Genomic DNA, 21918 nt, shown 5'->3' with positions numbered 1-21918 from the left:
TCAAAGGGAACTGTTCGTATAAATTAACACAATATTTTGGTTTTTGAGAAAGGGACTTATTGTTCTTCCGTTGGTTTTTATAATAAATTGCCGAATCATTTGAAAAATCTTTCCATCAATTGATTTAAAATATAATTAAAATATTTTCTTTTACGGAACAGGCTTACTCTGTCCAAGAAAATTGATTTAAAAAAACACGATTTATCTCTACTCCGTTCAACGTGAACATAAACACATGTTCAAATTCATTTTCAATAGTGTGTTCTGGATAATGAATTATTTTGTATTAATTTTTTATTTTATATTTATTTCCTTTAATAATAATTCATTTGTTTGTATTTTATTAATATGGTTCTTTTTAATTTTTAAAAATATTTTTATTTATAGTTGTAATGAAATGTAGTAGAAATAACAAAGATGGACAATGTGAAAATAGGAGGAGAAAAGATTACGGAGGTAGAAGAATTTTGTTATTTGGGAAGTAGAATTACTAAAGATAGACGAAGCAGGAGCGATATAAAATGCCGAATAGCACAAGCGAAACGAGCCTTCAGTAAGAAATATAATTTGTTTACATCAAAAATTAATTTAAATGTCAGGAAAAGATTTTTGAAAGTGTATGTTTGGAGTGTCGCTTTATATGGAAGTGAAAGTTGGACGATCGGAGTATCTGAGAAGAAAAGATTAGAAATTTTTAAAATGTGGTGCTATAGGAGAATGTTAAAAATCAGATGGGTGTATAAAGTGACAAATGAAGAGGTATTGCGGCAAATAGACGAAGAAAGAAGCATTTGGAAAAATATAGTTAAAAGAAGAGACAGACTTATAGGCCACATACTAAGGCATCATGGAATAGTCGCTTTAATATTGGAAGGACAGGTAGAAGGAAAAAATTGTGTAGGCAGGCCACGTTTGGAGTATGTAAAACAAATTGTTAGGGATGTAGGATGTAGAGGGTATACTGAAATGAAACGACTAGCACTAGATAGGGAATCTTGGAGAGCTGCTCAAACCAGTCAAATGACTGAAGACAAAAAAAAAAAAGTTGTTCAAACAATTAAGCTCATTAGTGACTTATATACTGTAACTATGGTATATTATACCATGGTATAATATTATGGTATACTGCAACTGTACCGGTAAAGGTGTAATCTTGCACAAACTCAGGCCTATCATTCCTGAGACGTATGGCTAATTAAAACAACCACCGGTATCCACATATAGTATTAAAATCCGAATAAAAGCAACTATCTTTATTAGGATTTGAACCTGAGAACTACCAAGTTTAAAATCAGCTGATTTACTACGACGAGTTTACCACTGGACCAAGTCCGATGGGTTAATGTGGGTTTTAATCACATCTAATTTTATTTTACAATTTTTTTTTTGTATATAATATATTATTACACAACGATCAGAACAACAATTTTAATTACACATCAATACTGTCCTCAGTTATGGAGAAGACTGTACTTAAGATACCTTATCGTTATTTTAACTGCCTCGTCATATGTTTATGTAATATCCAAACGTTTATAATCATTTCTATAATAATTCTAATGATTAATTTTAGTTATTTAAAACTAAAATAATTAATTTTAACTTTAAACCTAAAACTTAATCTTTATAGTAATGTATCTGAAATACTAGTTTCTTATTTTAAGAGTAAGACACTTAATACATAATTCGTCATTGCACTTAAAATTGTACAATAACAATTAAAAATAATACAATGCATTCATTATAATCAATAGTAAAAAAAAAGAATAATAAAAACCCAAAAATACTATAATTTATGCAATAAGTTAATACATGAAAAAACATAAAATTACAGTTTTAAACCTAAAAAGTACTAATGTAAGTTAATGAAATATATGTATATATATATACACGCATAAAACTTTTATATATATAAAAGTGATTTTAGAATGTTGGGCTGGCTATATTTTTTCGGATTCTACTTGCAAAACTAAACAAAAAATATCCTTAGGAAAAATGGCAATTTCTCCTTCGTTCTCCCGCTATCCGCCATTTTGTTATTTTTATATAAAAATTTACATCTAAAGTTCGGATAAATGAATCACATTAATATTTATTTAGTAAGCGACTTGGTAATAAAATGTTAAAATTAGCAAAAAATCAGGACTTAAATAACTTCGAAAATTACTGAATGGCGGCCATGTTTATTTTTCAATCAGTTATATCTCCATAAATATTAGTTTTATCAAAATTTATGTTAGATTACTAAAATATTAAGCATTTTATTTTAAACAGAATTTTTGAAAACCGGTTTACAAATAGCCGTATTATGGCAGAAAATTCATGTTGTAATTACGTCTGTTTTCATGTCCTCCACTTTACGTTCAATTCGATGAAATATTAATTGTTTTTATTTATTATTAATTCTAGTACTAAAAAATAAGTATCAAATTAAGTAATAATTTTCTCACAATAATAGATCTAATAATTATGATACTAAATTACATCAATTTTTTCCCATAACTCGATTACCCATTTCAAAAAATAAAATGTCGTTTTGTTCGAAATAAAAGGCTTAATATTTTAGTAAATAAGAAAAATTTTGATAAAACTAATAGTTATGGAGCAATAACGGATTGAAAAATAAACATGGCTGCCATTTTGTAATTTACGAAGTATTTAAGTCCTGATTTTTTGCTAATTTTAAAACTTTATTACCAAGATCCTTACCAAATATTAATGTGATTCGTCTATTTGAAAACTTTAGATATAAATTTTTATATAAAAATAAAAAAATGGTGGACAGCGGAAGAACGAAGGAGAAATTGCCATTTTTCCTAAGGATATTTTTTGTTTAGTTTTACAAGTAGAATCCGAAAAAGTATAACCAGCCTACCGTTTTAAAAAAAATCTGTATATATATATATATATATATATATATATATATATATAGAGAGAGAGAGAGAGTGGGAGAGAGAGAGAGAGTTATCTAAGTCCCAATACATCACATAAATAAAAGGACAGCTTTTGTAAGAAAAATGAATACATGCAATAATGATTAAACAATTATGATATATATTTTTTAAATAAATAAAACAATAAAAAAAAAATGTTAATAAAATATTTATTTTAACACTCCATTAGAAACATAACAAATGAGCACATTTATCAGTCACATATAGCTAATACTATTATAAAATTATTTCAGTTCTATAATAATAATATTATGAATTATAAATTTTTATTTTTGAAAAAAATAATCATTTTATGGATACATACTAATTAAAAAATCAACATAAGATATTTAGAGTTGTAAACAACCGAAATTTTCTAATGTAGTGAAGAATTAATTAATCACTGAAATTTATTGATTTCCATTTAATATAATTACATTTTTTTTACAGTAAAAAAATTTTTGGGAGAGAATTCTAAAATATAAAAAGAAAGATTACAATAGTGCTAAGAAAGGTTTTTTCTATTTTATATTCTAAAATTTAGGCTATATAATTTTTAGAATATTTTATACTTATGCTTAAATTTTTATTTTATAGCTCTTAAACGCTAAAAAATAAAAATAAAAATTATAAAAAATAATATTTAATACTTTAAATAATCATGTATAAAAATGTATGGCAAACTCCTAAAGTTGTTCTACACGTAATAAAAAAAATTAAGGAAATTTAAATTTAAATAAAATATAAAAAAAAAGTTGTTTTTTTTTAATTGGGCACTTTCCAAGTTGAGGAATTGATTCAAAAATAGAATATCTATCTAAATCGTTTGAAAAAAATATAAGGTTCTTTTATGGTTTTCCATATAAAGTCTATGATAACTAAAAAGGCGATTTAAAAAAAAAAATCGGTTGAATTTTTCAGGTAGGGTATATTTTCAGAAACCTTTTTTTGCGGTTCATATACTTGTAATGATTCTATCATTATCATTAGGAAAACTCAGATGTTTTTAGAATAAGAAAAACGTTTGCTCATTTAATTACAAGTAATTTCAAATAAAATATAAGCGACATCTCATGAGGTATATCAAGAAATTACTTTTATTTTTTTTATTATTTTTTAATTGTTCTAATGTGTACGTTGCAATCTGTTCAACTAATGAACAATAAGCAACTCCCCCTATGACCCGATGAGATGAGGATGATATATATGATATGTAAATGAGCTGTAGTCTTGAACAGATTCAGGCCGATCATCTCTGAGACGTGAGGTTAATTAAATCCCAACCATCAAAGTTCACCGGTATTCACTGCCTAGTATTCAAATCCGTATAAAAGCAACTAACATTTACTAGAATTCGATCCTCCAAACCTTCGACTTTGAAAATCAGCTGTTAAACAACTGATCCGCGACGAAAGGTTAACCACTAGACAACACGGTAGACAATAGTCATTTAGTATACAAAAATACAATAATATTTACATTTTTATTTTATTTAAAAGAAATTTAAAAAAAATAATTTTAACGATATTTTTACTTTGTTAAAAATATAAAGAGATTATTTTAAAAGTTATTTTTATTTATTTATTTATTCATATTGGCAACAACAAATTAATAATCAGTTATTTTTACTCTAATTCTTTCATGATAATTAATTTTATAGTTTATTAAAAGCTTGACCAGAATTCGAAACAAGAACTTTTTGTAAGAAACTCAGGACACTACCATAAAAGTAGTATTATTAATTATATTTTAAATAATTAAAGTCAATGACGTCTGAAGTAATTTATGACTAGAATAAGAAATACGCAACACTTTTCCCTGTCCAAAAAAATGTTATTTAGTAAATTGAATAGAGAAATCTCAATTTAAGTGTAAGTCAAAATAAAATATGTGAAAACTTTTCAGTTAAATTTCAATTCTAAACAACTATTTTTATTTTTTTTAAATAAATTCAACAAGACAGGTCAATAAAAAAAAATTAATTAAATAAATTTAGTCAAAGGAGTAAAAATAAATTGTTTGAAAAATCTCTTGAGTATAAATGCCATTCGCAAATAGATTAATTTGTTCATACGGGTATTTTCAAAATACATTATTCTGGTCAAGATTAATACTGAAGTTTTTAAAAATCCCCAACATGGAAAAATAAAAAATATATAATAATTATATAAATATTTGCATTTTATTTAAAAATTAACATGGAAACTTTATTTTTAACGTGAAATAAAGTGGACTTTAATATTATTTACAGATTTAATCAGTTATTATTTATATTCAAATAAAAATGTATAATAATAATCATAATACTAAAAAACGTAATTACAAAATGTAATTTAATAATAATAAATCATATCATTTACACAATTCTTTCACACATTTTTTTCTAATACATTAAAATCCGTACGATCTCACACACACATTCAAACAAAACCAAATACATTACATTCATTAATAAAACTAACACGGGCACATTACAGTCAATTATTGCCTCATGATTATATACCAGTTGTACTTAACAAATTATTGAAGTGTATGTTTTTTTTTCGAATTTTCATGAAATACAACGTCTTCCTCTATTTTTCTTTTATTTTATTTACATACAATCTTCTTAATTAATCTATTTTTAGAATCCAAGCCTTCTTAATGCTTTCAAATCGATATCTCCGTAATAGTCTTCGCTGTAAAAAAAAAAAATAATAAATAAATAAATAAATAAAAAATTAATAACATATTATAATAATAATTAATAACTAAAATTATTTAATATTTTAAAATCATTGCTGTCCAATTAATTTAATAAATGAAATAAAAAATTTACCTCTTCTGATTCTGATGTATATCCGTAATTTTATCCATTAACTAAATCTTTCGATTTTATAAAAAAAAATATCTGCAATTGTTACAATAAATCTTTTAGTCTTTAAAGAGATAAATTAATTTCAAAATTAGATAAATTTTAAGTACTTCATTACTAGATGAAAAAATAGGATATTCATCTAATGAACATTCAGAGTTTATCCGCTTATCTAATTGTAAATAACTTCTACAAAAAGCCTAGGTAGCACTCAATGATGAAGTGTATAACGATTATGTAAATACATTTACATTTATCTTATCCTAAAGACTAAATGATTGACAGCTAAAAGTGTACGTGTCAATTATTACAATTATCAATATACTAAATAATTTGTTTTAAACTGGACAATAACGTTATTTGAGAAGAATTATAAATACAAGTCCTTATGGTATATACAGCAAATTTTAAAGCTGACGTTAAACATTTTGATATTAAAGATTATACATTTAATATACGTTATAGAAATTTTTGAAAATTTGGAAAAAAAGAATTAATTTTTAACTTGAAATTTATCTTCTTTAGGACGTTGAGTAACTACTCATTGGTTCATTAGAACATGTTTTCATGTCTAAATATAGATTTAAATCACAGGCTACCTGCTGGACAGCTTGAAATTGACTGGAAAAAACATTACAAATAACTAAAAATATGAAATGGCTATAGATTATCAATATGTTCTTACAACAGTTTTAACATTTTCACTGTATTAAAGTAATTCTATTTCTTTAGAGCTCAGAGCGGGAATGTATTTTAAATAATAATTATGATAATTTTTATGACCAAATTATTTTTTTTTTTAAAGTTAAGATTTCTTGCATTAAAAAAAAACAAAACTTTTTTTATCAAAAAAGTCTGTGTCCATTTTAAATTGTAAATTATGTAAATTTCTTTTACATAACTGCAGCTTAAATATAAATTCCTTAAAATTAATCTATAAATAAATTAAAATTAAATAAATAAACATAAAACTTTGTCTATAAATTATAAATAAAAATAATTTAGACCTTTTTTTGTATCATCACTTAATAATTACGTATATTTAGAAAACTATTTCACAGTTATACGAAATATATTTCAATATATTTGGAAATAGTTTTACGTGTAATTATATATAGATTTTTTTTTACATCTCCATCTTATGTACCGATAATTAAAGACTTCTATCGACTGTAATCCTTAATTTAAAACCTCGTATAAAATTTGGTCTATTAAATTACTGTAGGATAGATATGTACAATATTAAAAAAAAATTAATTTAGTTAAGTATGGAATAAAGAATAAAACGTGCATTGAATTAAAATTAATAAGAAAGAAACAAATCACAAATAAAAAACAGGTTTGCAATGCATAATTGTGATATTTAACTAAATATCTTCATATCATGCATTGTGCCATTTACATGCAAACATGCATTTTTGTGCTATGTGTATTTTTGTTGTTACGGAAATTCATAACAATGCAAAAATCAAGATTAAAAGATAAAGAAAAAAGTGCATAAATAAATAGATAAAGAATCAGTGAGTTAGTTACTTACCTTCCGTATTTATTTATTTTATTTAATCTCAAAAAAATCTTCTTCAGCAGAGTAGAAAAAAATCAAAATTTTACGTAGAAGTTGACTCCTTAAAATATTCTAAAATTTGATGTAAATAAATATTAAATTAATAAATAAATTATTAACTTATGCAGATAAATTTCGAGGTTAATATAATAAAAATTATAATTAATAATAAATGTTTTCAGCCTTTATTATAAACTAAAATAAAAAAATGACCAACAGATTAAGTTTTCCATTTTATTAATGAAATTTAAAATTGTAATGGGCTTACTTACATTTAACAGCGTAATTACAATGATACTATTCGTGTTTACCTTAGTCGATGAGTTTTAAGTTTAAAAATACATTTTATGAATTTGAGTGAACTTAAATTACACCTCAATCATTTTTTCAACTCATCGTGACGTTTTGCTTCATTATTGATATTTTTATTAAAATAAAAAAACAATATAACTAACAATTTTGACTTTTTTTTGTCTTAATATCAAAGTGAATTAAAAAAAAAAATTCCAAAAATATCATTTGAATTATATAAAATATATTTATTTCTAACTGGTTTTCAGTCTTAGTTTACCTTCAGTCTTTTGAAGATAAATTTGAATTTTAAATACGTAAGGTAACAGAAAAGTGATAGATAAATATTATTATTTTTCAATTAGTATAATTACAATCGACTCCCCAAAGTGGGGTCCACTTGGAGCCCCTCTTGATTAATTTACTTTATAGCTCATAATAAACCCTCTTGACAAAATGCACGTGATAAAAGGGTTCCTAAGGAACTCCCAAATAAGTAATTCACAAAAATAGTTACAAGTAATCTTAAAGTCCAATATAGAATTTCAAGTCCAGTCTTAAATCTTAAAAATATTTATCGCATCACCTCATAGTCCACAGAAACCAAACATTAATAATAAAGAATAAAAATTAAAAAAAATAAAACCAAAGAAAAATAAAAACAATAAGACTAGAATTGGCGTTGTCAAATTTCTGACTCTCATGCAGTAGTCCCTAATTCGATTACATAGAGACGGTTCAACCACCGGAAGTCCCTACTGTTATCGAGTAGATTAATTGCAAAGTGGTTGACGTGATTTTCAAGTCTCTGGTGGTATTTAACACTGCTCTGCCATGCAACCTCGGGAATTTCATCATTCCGCGTGAACCATGGTGCTTTAGCAATTGCCCTCGTTACTTTGTTCTGGAAGTGTTGTATAATTTCTATGTTACTAGTACTAGCTGTTCCCCAAAGCTCCACACCGTACGTCCAGAATGGTCGCAGGGTAGCCCTGTAAATTAAGATCTTGTTGGATAACGTGAGGCCTGAGTTTCGCCGTAGAAGCCAATGTAGTTCCCAATACTTTGTGTTTCGTTTTTTCTTCACCCTCACGCGATACTTCCAGGTCAAACGCCGATCCAGGTGAAGTCCTAAGTACCGCACAAATTCTGTTTGTGGGACCAAGACACCAACTAAGTACACACTGGGACAGACATCCTTCCGCATGGCGAATGTGACATGATTCGATTTATCTTGTTTAACTTTAATTCTCCATTTTTTCTGCCACGCGCAGGCGCGAGGCACGGGTGGCTCCCGTGAGGCTAGGCCGGGGTCTTCGTTAACGGCCAGGATAGCAGTGTCACAGGAAAATGTGACGACGATGCAATCCTCTAGGGCTGGAAGGTCCGCAGCGAATATGGAATACAACACAGGGCCCAGTACAGAGCCCTGAGGGGCACCTGATCTAATCTCAAAGAATCTCGCTAACTCTTCATTACATTTCATCTGAGCGAAACGCCCCCCAACATAATTCTGTAAGACTAGGAAGTAGGGTTGAGGAAGTTGTAATTTTAATTTATAGAGCAAGCCAGGTATCCATATCTAATAAAAGGTCTGTCGGATGTCTAAGAACGCCGCCGAGCAGAATAGATAAATATTTAAGTAAGTTTTAATAAGTAAATGTTGTTTACTATTGTTTAATATTTATCATGAAGTAAAAAAAAACAAAAATAAACAATAATACTGCAGAAAATGGTAAAACGGGATATAGAAACGTAAACACAACCTTATTAGCCTTCTCAGATGATATCGCTATATTTGCAAAAAAACATGACGAGGCTCGAATTAAAGTACAGAAATTAAGTAAATATGCTAATAAAATAAGCTTACAAATTTCTTTTGAAAAAACAAAGTGGATTTTCAACGAAAAAAATTAAAACACTAAACATTCTCGAAAATCAGGAAATTAAAAGATTTAAATATCTCGGAGAAGTAATAACGCCAAACGCTCTAGAAAAGGAAGCGCTAAAAGAGCGAACGCAGAAATTACGTTAGCATTCAACTGAATACGAAATTTATATAATAAAAAATCGTCCATAATGCTAAACTCTGATGTTAAAAACTAGTTGCTCTTCTGGAGAGTTATATGGCGCTGAGTGTTTGGCAATTTTTTCGGATAAAAACCTTTTTAAAATAGAAAAAAGAATTTTAAGAAACATATATGAACCCGACTACCAGGACGGAATTTATAAAATAAAAAATGAAACAGAAATTTATAAAAACAGAAAAAATAAAAGACACCATCCGGATAAGAATATTACAATTTTACGGGTATTTATATAGAATGAGCCCAAAACGGATTAACAAAACAAATATTTAACTTTTATAACAATAACTATTAAAACTAACCGGTTTAAAGAAGTAGAAAACGATCTTAAAACTTTAAAAATCTCCAAACAAACCTGTTTAAATAGAGAGACCAATTTAGAAAATTAACTAAAAAATCTGTCTCCAGAGAAGAAGGATAAGAGGAGTATAGGAAGAAAGTGAACCGGGAAGAAAAACAACTGAGTGAAAAAAAGGAAAAATATTTGGAAAACAAAAGAAGTTCCAAACTATTATGCAAACAGGATCCTTAGAGATGCGAACAAAAAAAAAATAATTAAAAATAATATTGATAATTTATGACATTTCTATTGCTGTTAGGTGTTAAAATTTATTAAAAAGATTATCACAATATATATAATTGTAGTATTTTTTAATTTTATCTTTTGTTTGTTCCTGTATAAAAATATTAATTGTCAAGTGGGCTGATTAATGCGAAAATAACATGATCACCTGTGAATACACACCATTCAGGACAGAATTTCATTCATATTTTGCAGTAGTAGAATTCATTTATCATTTATAGTATGGATCAATAGTTACTGATCAATAGTTATTTAATAATAAAGATTCCAGTGGCTGATTTAATATTATCATTATGCCATTACATATTTTTCTTTTCATCTTGGTCAGAAAATTTCTAAAAAATGTTCTTTTCATATTGGTATATTATGAAAACTTTTCAAATTTTTGTCTGCATATTTTTTATAATTGAATACAGGCCTCACAGGTCTATATTATATAATAATTTATTCCTTTATATTTGTATTTTATTCATATCAAAATTAAAAATTATTTAATAAGTTAAATTATTAAAATAATTTAATGTAAAGAATAAAAAATCGAAAGGATTAAAAAGGAATAAGATAATATAAAGGATGTTATTAATTTTTAAATATACAAAAACGGTTTAAAAAAAAGAATTTTAATGAAAATTTTTATAATAAAAAAAAATTATAACCTTAAATAATATATTCAGTTTATGTTAAAAATAATATCAATTCTTTTATATTTTATAAAATTTAATAATATTTTATAATAACATATGATGTTGAAAATAAACAGAAAAATCAATTAAAAAAAACAAAAAAAACACAAATAATAAAAGAATATTTACAATCATCTTAAAAAAATGATATAAATATAAAAAATTCATTCAATTCAAATAATAAACTGATGAACAATTTAATAATAATAATAAGTTAATAAAATTCCTTATAAATAACAAAAAAAATTCCATAAAAATGAAATTAAAAATAATTTAATTTACAATACTGATATTATTAAAAAAAAAATTGAATTATTTTACGTATTTGTACTGATATATTGTTCAATACGACTCTCATTTCTTTTTTTTATAACTTGAAAATGACTCCCAAATCAGTCTTTAGGATATTTTTACAAAATTAAATATGATAATACAAATCTTTAAATAATGTACTCTATTAAGTTAACTATATTATATTTTAGTGTACGAATGAATTTGAAGTCATTTCCAAGCAGGAATTGCATTTTTGTTTTGTATTTCTATTTAGGTATACATAATGTATACATATACACGAATAAGAAGTGTAATAATATAAATAAAACAACAAATGTAATTTTGATTATTTACATAACTAAGTACATAAAAAATATTTTACATAATTCATCACTTTGTATTTAGATATATAAATAATACGCACACATAATCCGTTTATGTCATCATCCTTGTTTCGTGTGAGACAAAATAAAATCGACGTAAGATATGTTTTTATTAATTTAATATTTTTATTATTACTTAAACAAAGTTTATAGAGTCACTCTTTATAGTCCATTATAAATTAACACTAATTAATTAGCATCATCGTATTCCTTGCTAGGAATAGGTCTTGGAGATGGTGATGCTGGCCTAGGACTTTGTGCTTGTGGGCGTGGTTTACTCGGTCCAGATGATTTACCGCCAGCAGTCGGTCTATTTCCTCCATTGTTTCCAACACCGGCTAATAATTCGCTCTTTCTTATGCTCTTAAGGTCCAAATCCCCGTAGTAGTCTTCGCTGTGGGTATATAGAATAATTTTTGATTGAAGTAAGAAGATTAGAATGAACGATAGATAGATAAATAAAACAAAAAGAAAACAAACAAACAAACAAAAGGAGATAGAAAAAAGTCGTGCAATAGTTGAAAAGGCTAGTATAGTATTAAAAGTATTATAACAGATGTAATATATATATTTATCTAAATGATATACAGTTCTTCTACGTATATCTAAAGAAAACATGCAATTCATTATTTAGAAGTACGCATGCCTCGGTAATATCTGTTAGAATATATGACACAGATGAGATTTTTTCACAAGTTATACTAAATATCAAAGATAAAACGTTATTACTGTACATAAATGTATTTAATTTATTTTTTAATTAAAAATAAGAGGAAAATAATTAAATAATATAAAAATAATGAGTATTAAACATATTTGTTTAATAAGTAAACACAAAAAACCATTAATTTATTGAAAACTAAAATGTTAGATTTTATACACGTATAAATTACATTATTAAACTTTATTCTATGTAAAATACTGTTATCGAAAGCTCATGCTAGATTCATTAAAAAAGAAAAAAAATTCCCGTTAGTATTTTTATAAAAGAACAGATAAATTATGTTAAAGATGACGGGAATGATTATAATCAAACTAACATAACCTCAAGAACTTTTCCATATTTATATATTTCAACGAACACATACACCTTGTATAAATTTATCATTTTTATGGATTTTTAATAACAATATATTTTCTTTTATAATTTTATCGCATTAAAAGTGGTTTTTATAATTAAAATTTTAAGAAAACTTCGATTTAAACTTTAAATTATAAAGGCACACGAAAAATGTATTATATAAAAAAATATATCCCTGTAAATAGTTAATTCATAAACAAAATTTGATTACTTACGAGTAATTAACTATATATCAAGAAATTTATTTAATTTATTCTATATATTTGATTTATAGTGTACATTTTTATTTTATTTAATGTAAGCCTATAGAAACTAATATATATATATATGTATATATATATATCATTAACGAAATAGAAATTTATATGTTTTAACTATATATAAAGTATTTATAAAAAATAAATACTTAGATGTATAATTTTCCTTACTATTTAACAAGAAGAAAGCAAACGAAGAAAAACACACATTTCTACCAAACATGCGCAACACTGATGTACAAGGCAGTTTTATTGAAATAAATATAGAATAAAAATGAAATATTATTAATTTTCATTGTAAAATAGTAAAAAAAAAATGTTTTATATAATATTCCACAACATATAATAATTGTATTATACTTATGTGTTGTTTTAAATTTATATTAATCAATGATACAAGAGCGTTAAGGAAATATTTTCTGGTAATGGATTTCATTATGTAAATAGATAATTATGAAATGAATTATTCAACGTGCAATAAAGTATTGCATGCTGATTCAATAAATGAAAGAAATTGTATAATGTTATACACACAAAAACAGGCAAAAGAAAAAAAGATTGTACAAAAAGTATAGTAAATGTAAGTATTAAGTACTTATTATATAAGAATAAAATGGTAGACATAATTCACATCAATAAAAGAAAGAAAATTATTATATTACAGTTGTTATCATTATTATTATTGTTATTACTAAAAAGAAATAAACCTTTCAGCGTGATTTTTATGAACAAATTTAATGATAACAAATGGTGAATGTAAAACCATTTGCATTTATATAATTTTAATGCATCATTTAAACGTGTCTTTAGGGATATTATTTAAATTTTTATAAATTAAGTAACTACGTAATAATAATAGTATTATTAAAATAAAAATAATCATGAGAATAAATAAAACCTACAATAAAGAAATAACAAAAAATAAGGACATAAAAAAATAAAAATAAATTCTATTTAAATTGAATTATTAAATGAAAAATGATTTTGATTTATAATAAGGGTGGAAGGAAGTAAGGAAGGAGAAAGATATGTTAAAGAAGTAGAGAAACGTTTTTAAGATAAAAAAATATATAATATGAATTCAGCTTTAAAATTATATAAATTCTACATAAAAGAATATAACTGTAAGTAATTTTATGAAAAATACATGTCTGGATAAAGGAAATGAATACTTTGATAAACTACCATCAAAAAGTATCTAGAATCTATAAGACTACTAAACATTTTATATCTAACAAAACGTTTAACAATAAATATCAAAAGTATTAAAAATGTATTGCAGAAAAACCTTTTGGAGGATAAAGGAATTTTTTACCTCTAAACATTTTGGAGGAAAAATAAAATATATTGGAGATTAGAGTTTAAAGAACTACAGGAGGACTGAAAAGAGAAGAATTAAGGATTTGAAAAAACGTCTCAAAGTTAGTACTGGTTACATGTTTAAATCATAAGAAATCAGTTACTTACTTTTAAGAATTCAAGGAAACAGATTCAGAATGTCCAAAAATGTGGAAAGTTAGTTCCATCTTAATAAAATAATAAAGATTCTGTTAAAAAAGAAAGATTATTTTCCTTTTATGGCCCGATTTTAACCCATTGGTGTAAGAGCTTAGTGGGGTAAAGAAATGCAGATAAAATATTATTTAAAGAATTTTAAAATCAAACTTAATAGGTTAAGGGACTTCTTACAGACACAAGATTATTTAACTAACATAACATATTTATAGTACTTTAAAAGGTTGAAAAACAAAACAAAGTTCATTTATACTATATTAAAAAATGAATTTTATACTATATTTGGACTCCGAATTACTATAAACTTATATTATTAATCTACATTTAAAAAAATAGCTTCAAAATCAAATTAAGGAGATAAGTAATATTAAAAAAAAAGAAAATAAATATGCGAAATATATTTAGTAATTTTTCATCATATATAGTTTGTTATTTCATCATTTTATAAGGGTCATCCGATAAAGGTTAAATTTATGTAATTATGCCTATATCTATTTGTATCCATTTAAGATAGAATGCATAGTTAGAACGAAAGAAAATGACCAGTGAAAGAAGGAAGAAACAAGAAACTCAAGGATGATTCCTTTCACTGATATTTTTAACTCATTTAAAGATGGGTTCATCAAAAATAATAATAAATCAAGCATCAACATTAAAATTTCAAGGACTTATGTTTTAATGAAAAATTATGAAACAAAAATATTTTCTGCTAACATATAACATTAATATGGTAAAATACTGTAATGAAATAAAAAAGAAAGTAAAAGGAAAAAACTGAAACTAAGAGAGAACAGAAATATTAAAATTTCAAATGTACTTATTTTAAAGTAACGCAAATTAACCTTTAAGGAACAAGAATCAATGAAAAAATGAATCAAATTGAAGAATTTTAATTTAGAAGAAATATCAATTTTCTATCATTAGAAGAATCCAGTTTATTTTTGTTTTGAAATTATTTAACGTAAAAAAATTGAACTGAAAAAATAAAATGTACTAAAACGAAATAAAAATTATATTTTTTTAACCTTTTCTCTAATTTACACCGAATAATTTTCCCAATAATAGGAATTAGATAATAATGAAATTGAATAATCGAATTAATGGATTAAAAATTTATAAATTATTCAAGAGAAATAATCACATTTAAAATAAATTAAAAGCTAAGGGACGATTACCAAAAGAAATAGATGTAAGTGTTGGATATAAAAAGTTAATTAATGATTGATTACTTAAAAAATCAATCATATAAGGATAGAAAACCTGTACAACAAAAAGAAGATAAATGAAATAGTTGGTTTTTTAATAATTAAATAGGTTAGAAAAACATTAAATGTATACGAATTATATGTATATATTTTTTTATTATTATTAATAAAATTACTATTTTTAATTTGTTAACGCTAAAAATATGTTTTTTATTAAAATAGTTATCACGTAAATTTTCTTACTAACAGGCGTTAATAACTAAAGACAGTACAATTTTTATAAATCAGCTATGCTTTTCTAATTATTAGTAAAATATTTTAATATTTGAAGATTTTAATTAAATCTAATTTTAAAGATAGCCAAAAATAACATTTTTTATTAATAACGTATCGTTTATATAATGTTAAAATATCATAAATTTTATGAAGTTATCATGAAAAGTAATAAAAAAAGTAATATTTTTTAACGTTATTTATTATTTTTAATTAATTTTAATTAAAAGGCTTATGCGTGGAAATACAATATATGTAATATCATTAATGTATAAAAAATGGTGCTAAGGTTACAGGGATTCGAACCTAGAATCTTCCGGTTGAAACAAGAAAGATTATTTGTAGTAATAAAACTGTTTTTTAGCTTTTTAAATATACAGTAGTAGTTTTAAATAAATTTTTTTTGTAATTTGTTTAAATAATTAGTAAAATATTTTAACAAATTATTAAAATTTTAATATAACTCATAATTATAAGGCGAAGAAAAAATAATTGGTAAAATGGTCATTTAATTAAATTTAACGTAGGATCAAATGGTTTTATTGAACTGGGTTTACGTCTTAAATTAACAGTTAAAAATATTGATTTTAATATTAAATCAAAGTTATAAGGAAAAGAAATAAAATTTCTTCCTACGCATCATAATCATTTTATAGACTTATTTGTGACTTTGTCTGAAAACGTTATCTTATTTAATTAAATATTCTTTAATAATTGCATTAAAGTTATAAGAATTATAAAATGTATCATAAAAATGGTATAATACGTACCATCCTGGAACATCTTCTGGGTCTTCGCAGTTACCTGAGCCATCACTATCTCCAATCTTGAAAACTGTACCGATTGGGCAACCGTATTCTCTTGGGATACCTTCAAGACAGATGAAATATTTACGACAGTCATCGGGGTGAGCGTGTCTTGAGAATGAACCAGCTGAGTTGGATACTTCCCCTGCTGCTGGGCAATTGAAACCACCTCCAACTTCTGAAATAAAAATTAAAAAAAAGGATTTAATTTTGTGGGAAGAAAATTTAAAAAAACTTTGCTACTCTAATCATTAAATAAAAATATCATACAATTCGGAAAAGCTGTATTTTATCTAAAGTTAAAGTTCATTTGAATTTTTCTTATATATGTTACCGTGAAAGACCGAAATCAGAGAATGTTAATATTCTCCGGTGAATGTCAACACATACCACATACGTTGGTGAAAGACCACATTATTTGCTTATATTATTATACATTCGGACCTTGCCGGTATATATCGATAAAAAAAACTGATAAGCTCTCTTGGGGGTAAAAACGATAACTAGAAATTAAAAGAAAATCACCCGATACCAATCTCTAAGGTAAATAGATTACGACAAACCCTCGTAAAAAAGGAAGTTTAAATTTAAGCCAAACATAAATTACGCTCACTAACTTCGTCAAAGTAACGTTAAATATACAAATTATAAATGTATAACATTGGAGGCAATTAAACAAATTCACCGCATTCAACGTGACTGATGTTGAAAAATAAATTAAAATATTTTTATAAACAAGATTAAACAAAAGGCAAACCATATGACTATTTATTTGAATCGTTATCGTTCATCCAAATGCTGAAAACTTGATTAAATTTTTTTATAAATGTTACCTTAGAGATTGGTAATTTTTTTAAAATTTCTAGTTACCGTTACGACCGCACCAGCGCTTATCTGTGTTTGTCACATATATCGGCGAATGTATAATAAATAATAATATAAACAATATTTCGATCTTCCACCGACGTATTTTGTATGTGTCGTCGACATTCACCGGAAAATATCGATATTTGCCAGATATAGGTCTTTCATAGATGGAGGAAAAGTTTACTAATCCCTCAATGCCTTCATGATGATTATTTACAAACTGAAATGGATATTCAGCTTGCATTTATTTCCAGAATCCTTTAGACTATCACTTCTTTGTACTTTATAAACAAATGAACATTATTTAAATTCGAAGTTCTCAAACTATGTTCTGACTCAATATACATCTATTTTGAAAAAAATAAATGTAAAAATTGGCATTTTTGTCATTCAGTTGGAGGATAATGAGAGAGAAAAGAAATCCGCACCCTCTCTCAAAAAAAAAAAAAAAAAAATTACTTAAATGTTTGATTTTTATAAAATAATACCTTGAATATTTATATATTTTTTGTTGAGAATTTTTTTATTATAACGACACAGCAACTTTACAATCTGTTCAGCAAGATAATTGAACAATAAGTAAATAGGATCTATTTGAACTAACATTAAGTAGCCACAGATTCAGCGGCTTGTGACTTAATATTGAAATGGAAGAGCACTCCGTACGGCCAGACCACAAAGTCACCTAATTGAAACGATAAGGCAAACCAAGAATATTGTACTTCAGCAATCTTGAAAAATCACTGATCGTGTTATCTATTAAATTGACCGCCAAATAATTCGGGTGCCGATCCAGACGTTTTGATACCGTAGGCTGACTAGAGAAATGTCCTGCCGAACGGTTCGCAACTTAAGATCATTATACATGAAGCTATTACTATGTACCAGGGTATGTTGAGCATTTTCCGCAGTGTTTTTGTCTGGTAGCGTTCAAGTACGTCAATACTGGAATTGCATGCCATACCACACAATTCAAGCCCGTAAGTGCAAACAGGCTTCAAAACTGATTCATAAATCAATAATTTACTTTCTGTTGAAAGCTGAGATCTATGTCCTATCAGCCAGTACATGTGTTTAAACTTGAGATCAAACTGTTTCCGCTTAGATGTGATATGTTTCGTCCAAGTAAGTCATCGATCAAGATGAAAACCCTAAAATTTACAGTCTTGAGATCTCGGAATCGGAACATTGAAGATAGAAACAGGAAGACAGTGTTCCTTACGAAGGGTGAACGTGACGTGCTTTGTTTGTTGAGAATCAATAATTATGTTAATCAGTTAAGTGTTCTTTATCAATAACTGATTCTATCATAGGAAATTTTTTGTAACATTTATATAAATTATCAACTTGTTTCGTGTTTGACAGCTCTGAAATATTTAAAGAAAAACAAATTAGTAGAAATTAATGATATTCATTAGAATTACTACACTATCTGGTAAAAATAAGACTACATAAATTTTATACAATAATATACTAAATTTATGAAATCATTACAATTTAATAAATTCGTACTTTTTTTTAACTACATCTAGGAAACCAAGAGCAGATATATAAGAGAACAATTGACCTTAAGTTTAACATCTCATGATTCTAAAATAACAACTAGTTAATTACAAAATTAAATTCAGATTAAAACACATGAAAAATAAATTTTAGCTTTCAGATATAAATTTTAGTAGGCATGATGAGAAAAAAGAAAGCTACCTACAAAATATTTGTAGATCAAAAAAAAGAAATTGTGGGATTAAAAAAAAAAAGAAGTTATGTAAAATGGGATGGAACTATAGGGAAAGAGGAATTATTTATAATTTTATAAGAATCAGATAGCTGCAATTACAGTAGAAAGTAGGAATTGCAATCAGGTGTAAAGAAAGAAGATGGGCGAGGATTATAGTCTGTCTACTTTTTTTTTTTTTAATTTTAAATGGAAGAAGCAATAAGGAATTTAAAATAAAATGTTAAAAGCGCCGTAACAGTACAGGATAGAAAATAAACAACGTTAAGATTAACTGATAATATTTTTATTTTTTCTGAAATTAAAAAATAAAATGCTATTTATTAAATTAGTAGTGGTATGAATTTATTGTTAGGGGAGAATTATATTAAAAGAAAACAATGGTACAATTTTATTATTTATATAATAAATAATAAAGCCTTCGGGACCATTGTTAGGTATTGCTTCGAGGATAAGATGAAATGACAATTTTGTAGCGTGTGAAAATTTTGCCTGACCGGGTTCGAACCCGCGACGTTCAGATGAAAGGCCGAGACTCTACCACTCGCGCTATATTTATATTAATATAAATATTTATTATTTATTTAATATTCAATTTAATATTTATTATTTGTCATTTCAATTAAAAATTTTTGAAGCAGATTGAAATAGCAAAACTGAAATATGTCCGGTACCCAACAATATTTCTAGATTTATTAAAAAAAAAAAAAAAACTAGTAATTTCGAAATCTTAACCCTTCAAACACATTACGCATTAATTAATGTATTTGTACAAGATTTTTAAAAAAAAGGTTAAATCTATTTTGTTATGATTGATTTTACAATAACACAGGTTTTCTGACAAGTTTTGACTAAAATTTTCTTTTATCGAAGCAAAAATCAAAGATCCTTTTCCTCGTAAAATAATATAATATTCCTTGCGCAATTGAAGAGGTACATGTTTTGTGGTTTTTTCTCTGGTCACATTGTTACAAACATATGTTATAAACAACTTGAATGGGATACGATACTTTTAGGAATGTCATCCTTAAGTTGACAACAAATATTGTCGTACTTAAATACAAGATTCCCTTGTCAGGATTATTGAAAAAAAAAACAAAAAAAAACTAACTGGTTTCCTAGTAATCTTTATCTCTTAACCGAGTATTTTATTCCATAACAGCAAGACAATACTAAGTCAAAAGATGTTATTAAGATATAAACGTACTCCTTCACAGTATATATTGCAAGCACTAATTGTAATTGACATCATTAATCTCAGGGAAGAGAAATTTGTATCACCAGCTTTAAGAATGGTAGGTATAAACTATAATATTACGTATTGAAAATATTAAAAAAAATTATTTTATTATAAAATTTAAATGTTTATTTAATTAATTTATTATTAGGTAATTAAATTCTCAAGTCGCATAAAATTGAGATTAAATGGAATCGAAGATTAAATTCATTAAATCATCTAATATAGTTAACCGTTTCATAATGGAAAATATAATGTACAATATAAACGAAAACTGTATCAAAGGTTAGAAAGCACTGCAGATGTCAAAGTTTATTCCTAAGCGAATACATTTTACATTCCAATGTGACTACATCAAAAGCTTGATCCGATTAGCGATCTCCTTGATGTATCAGTTACTGTTATCTCCTACTTTATCTCAGCTACTGTATTCATCTTCTATTAATAGTATATATTCCTCTATTCGTCACTGAAAATGATCATCTTAAAATCTACTAAGATCATATTACTCTAACTATAAAATAGTGAAGCCATATATAATCCAAATATAATGATCAAATCACCAATATAATCGTTGTAGAAGAAACAGAAAACATCTGGATAATTAACATTGCAGTTCCGCAAATATGTATTCCGTTTTTAAATATTAAGATTAGATGTAATGAAAAAAATTGGACGATTTGTAGTACTGAAGGATCAAGTTACGGAGATCTGGCCTCAGGAGTGTGTAAGGCGATAAAAATAAACTCGGCGCAACAGGTGAAATACCGCTTATTATGCATGGATCATTAAAGACGCTTTGTATATTATCCAGTTTATTTCGATGAATGCCAAAACCGTGCATGTTGAATTATTCAGAAATAAATCACAGTTAACCGTGAACTTTCTACAATTTAATACAAGATAGGTGAACCGTAATGAAGCTGAAATTAGAAGAGAATTTACCTCTTGGTCCTGTAAATGCCATAATTTTTATAATTATTTTTTTGGACACGTAAAAATAATGAAAACCTTATGCCTTCCTATGAATGGTTAGTTAAGTTGTGTAACAGAACAAATACGAACAGTAAATTACAACAAAAAAAAAGTAATATATATATATTTTGAAAAAAAAAGGAAAATTTCAATTACTGTTCACAAATATTTTTTTGTTTTTCTTTGGTAAATGGTTTTTTTAAACGTTTTCTTATTTTTAATTTTATTTTAATAAAGGTTTATTTTTTTTTCAAATTATATAAATTATTAATTAATACAGATATATAGGATGCTTAATAAACAACTTTTTTTAATT

At 25.6% G+C, this 21918-nt stretch overlaps 1 protein-coding gene across 2 annotated transcripts in view; it reads right to left on the bottom strand.

The window, feature by feature from the left end:
- Positions 1–3085: 3085 nt before the first annotated feature.
- Gasp (Chitin binding Peritrophin-A domain-containing protein Gasp) overlaps positions 3086–21918 on the bottom strand; it is a 74498-nt gene continuing 55665 nt past the window's right edge. The window contains exons 4-5 of one of the 2 annotated variants that reach the window (XM_075372245.1): positions 16753–16966; positions 3086–5611 (exon numbers count right to left, since the gene is read on the bottom strand). In XM_075372245.1, coding sequence (XP_075228360.1) covers positions 5557–5611; positions 16753–16966 — 269 coding nt within the window. In that variant the 3' untranslated portion in view covers positions 3086–5556. Of the gene's footprint in view, positions 5612–11227; positions 12046–16752; positions 16967–21918 lie in introns of those variants that run through there. The other variant, XM_075372244.1, reaches the window with a different exon arrangement.

Source organism: Lycorma delicatula, chromosome 7, assembly GCF_047948215.1.
Source record: "Lycorma delicatula isolate Av1 chromosome 7, ASM4794821v1, whole genome shotgun sequence".
Classification (NCBI taxonomy): domain Eukaryota; kingdom Metazoa; phylum Arthropoda; class Insecta; order Hemiptera; family Fulgoridae; genus Lycorma; species Lycorma delicatula.
The sequence above is the reverse complement of the archived record's forward strand: the minus strand, read 5'-3'. Positions and strand labels throughout refer to the sequence as shown.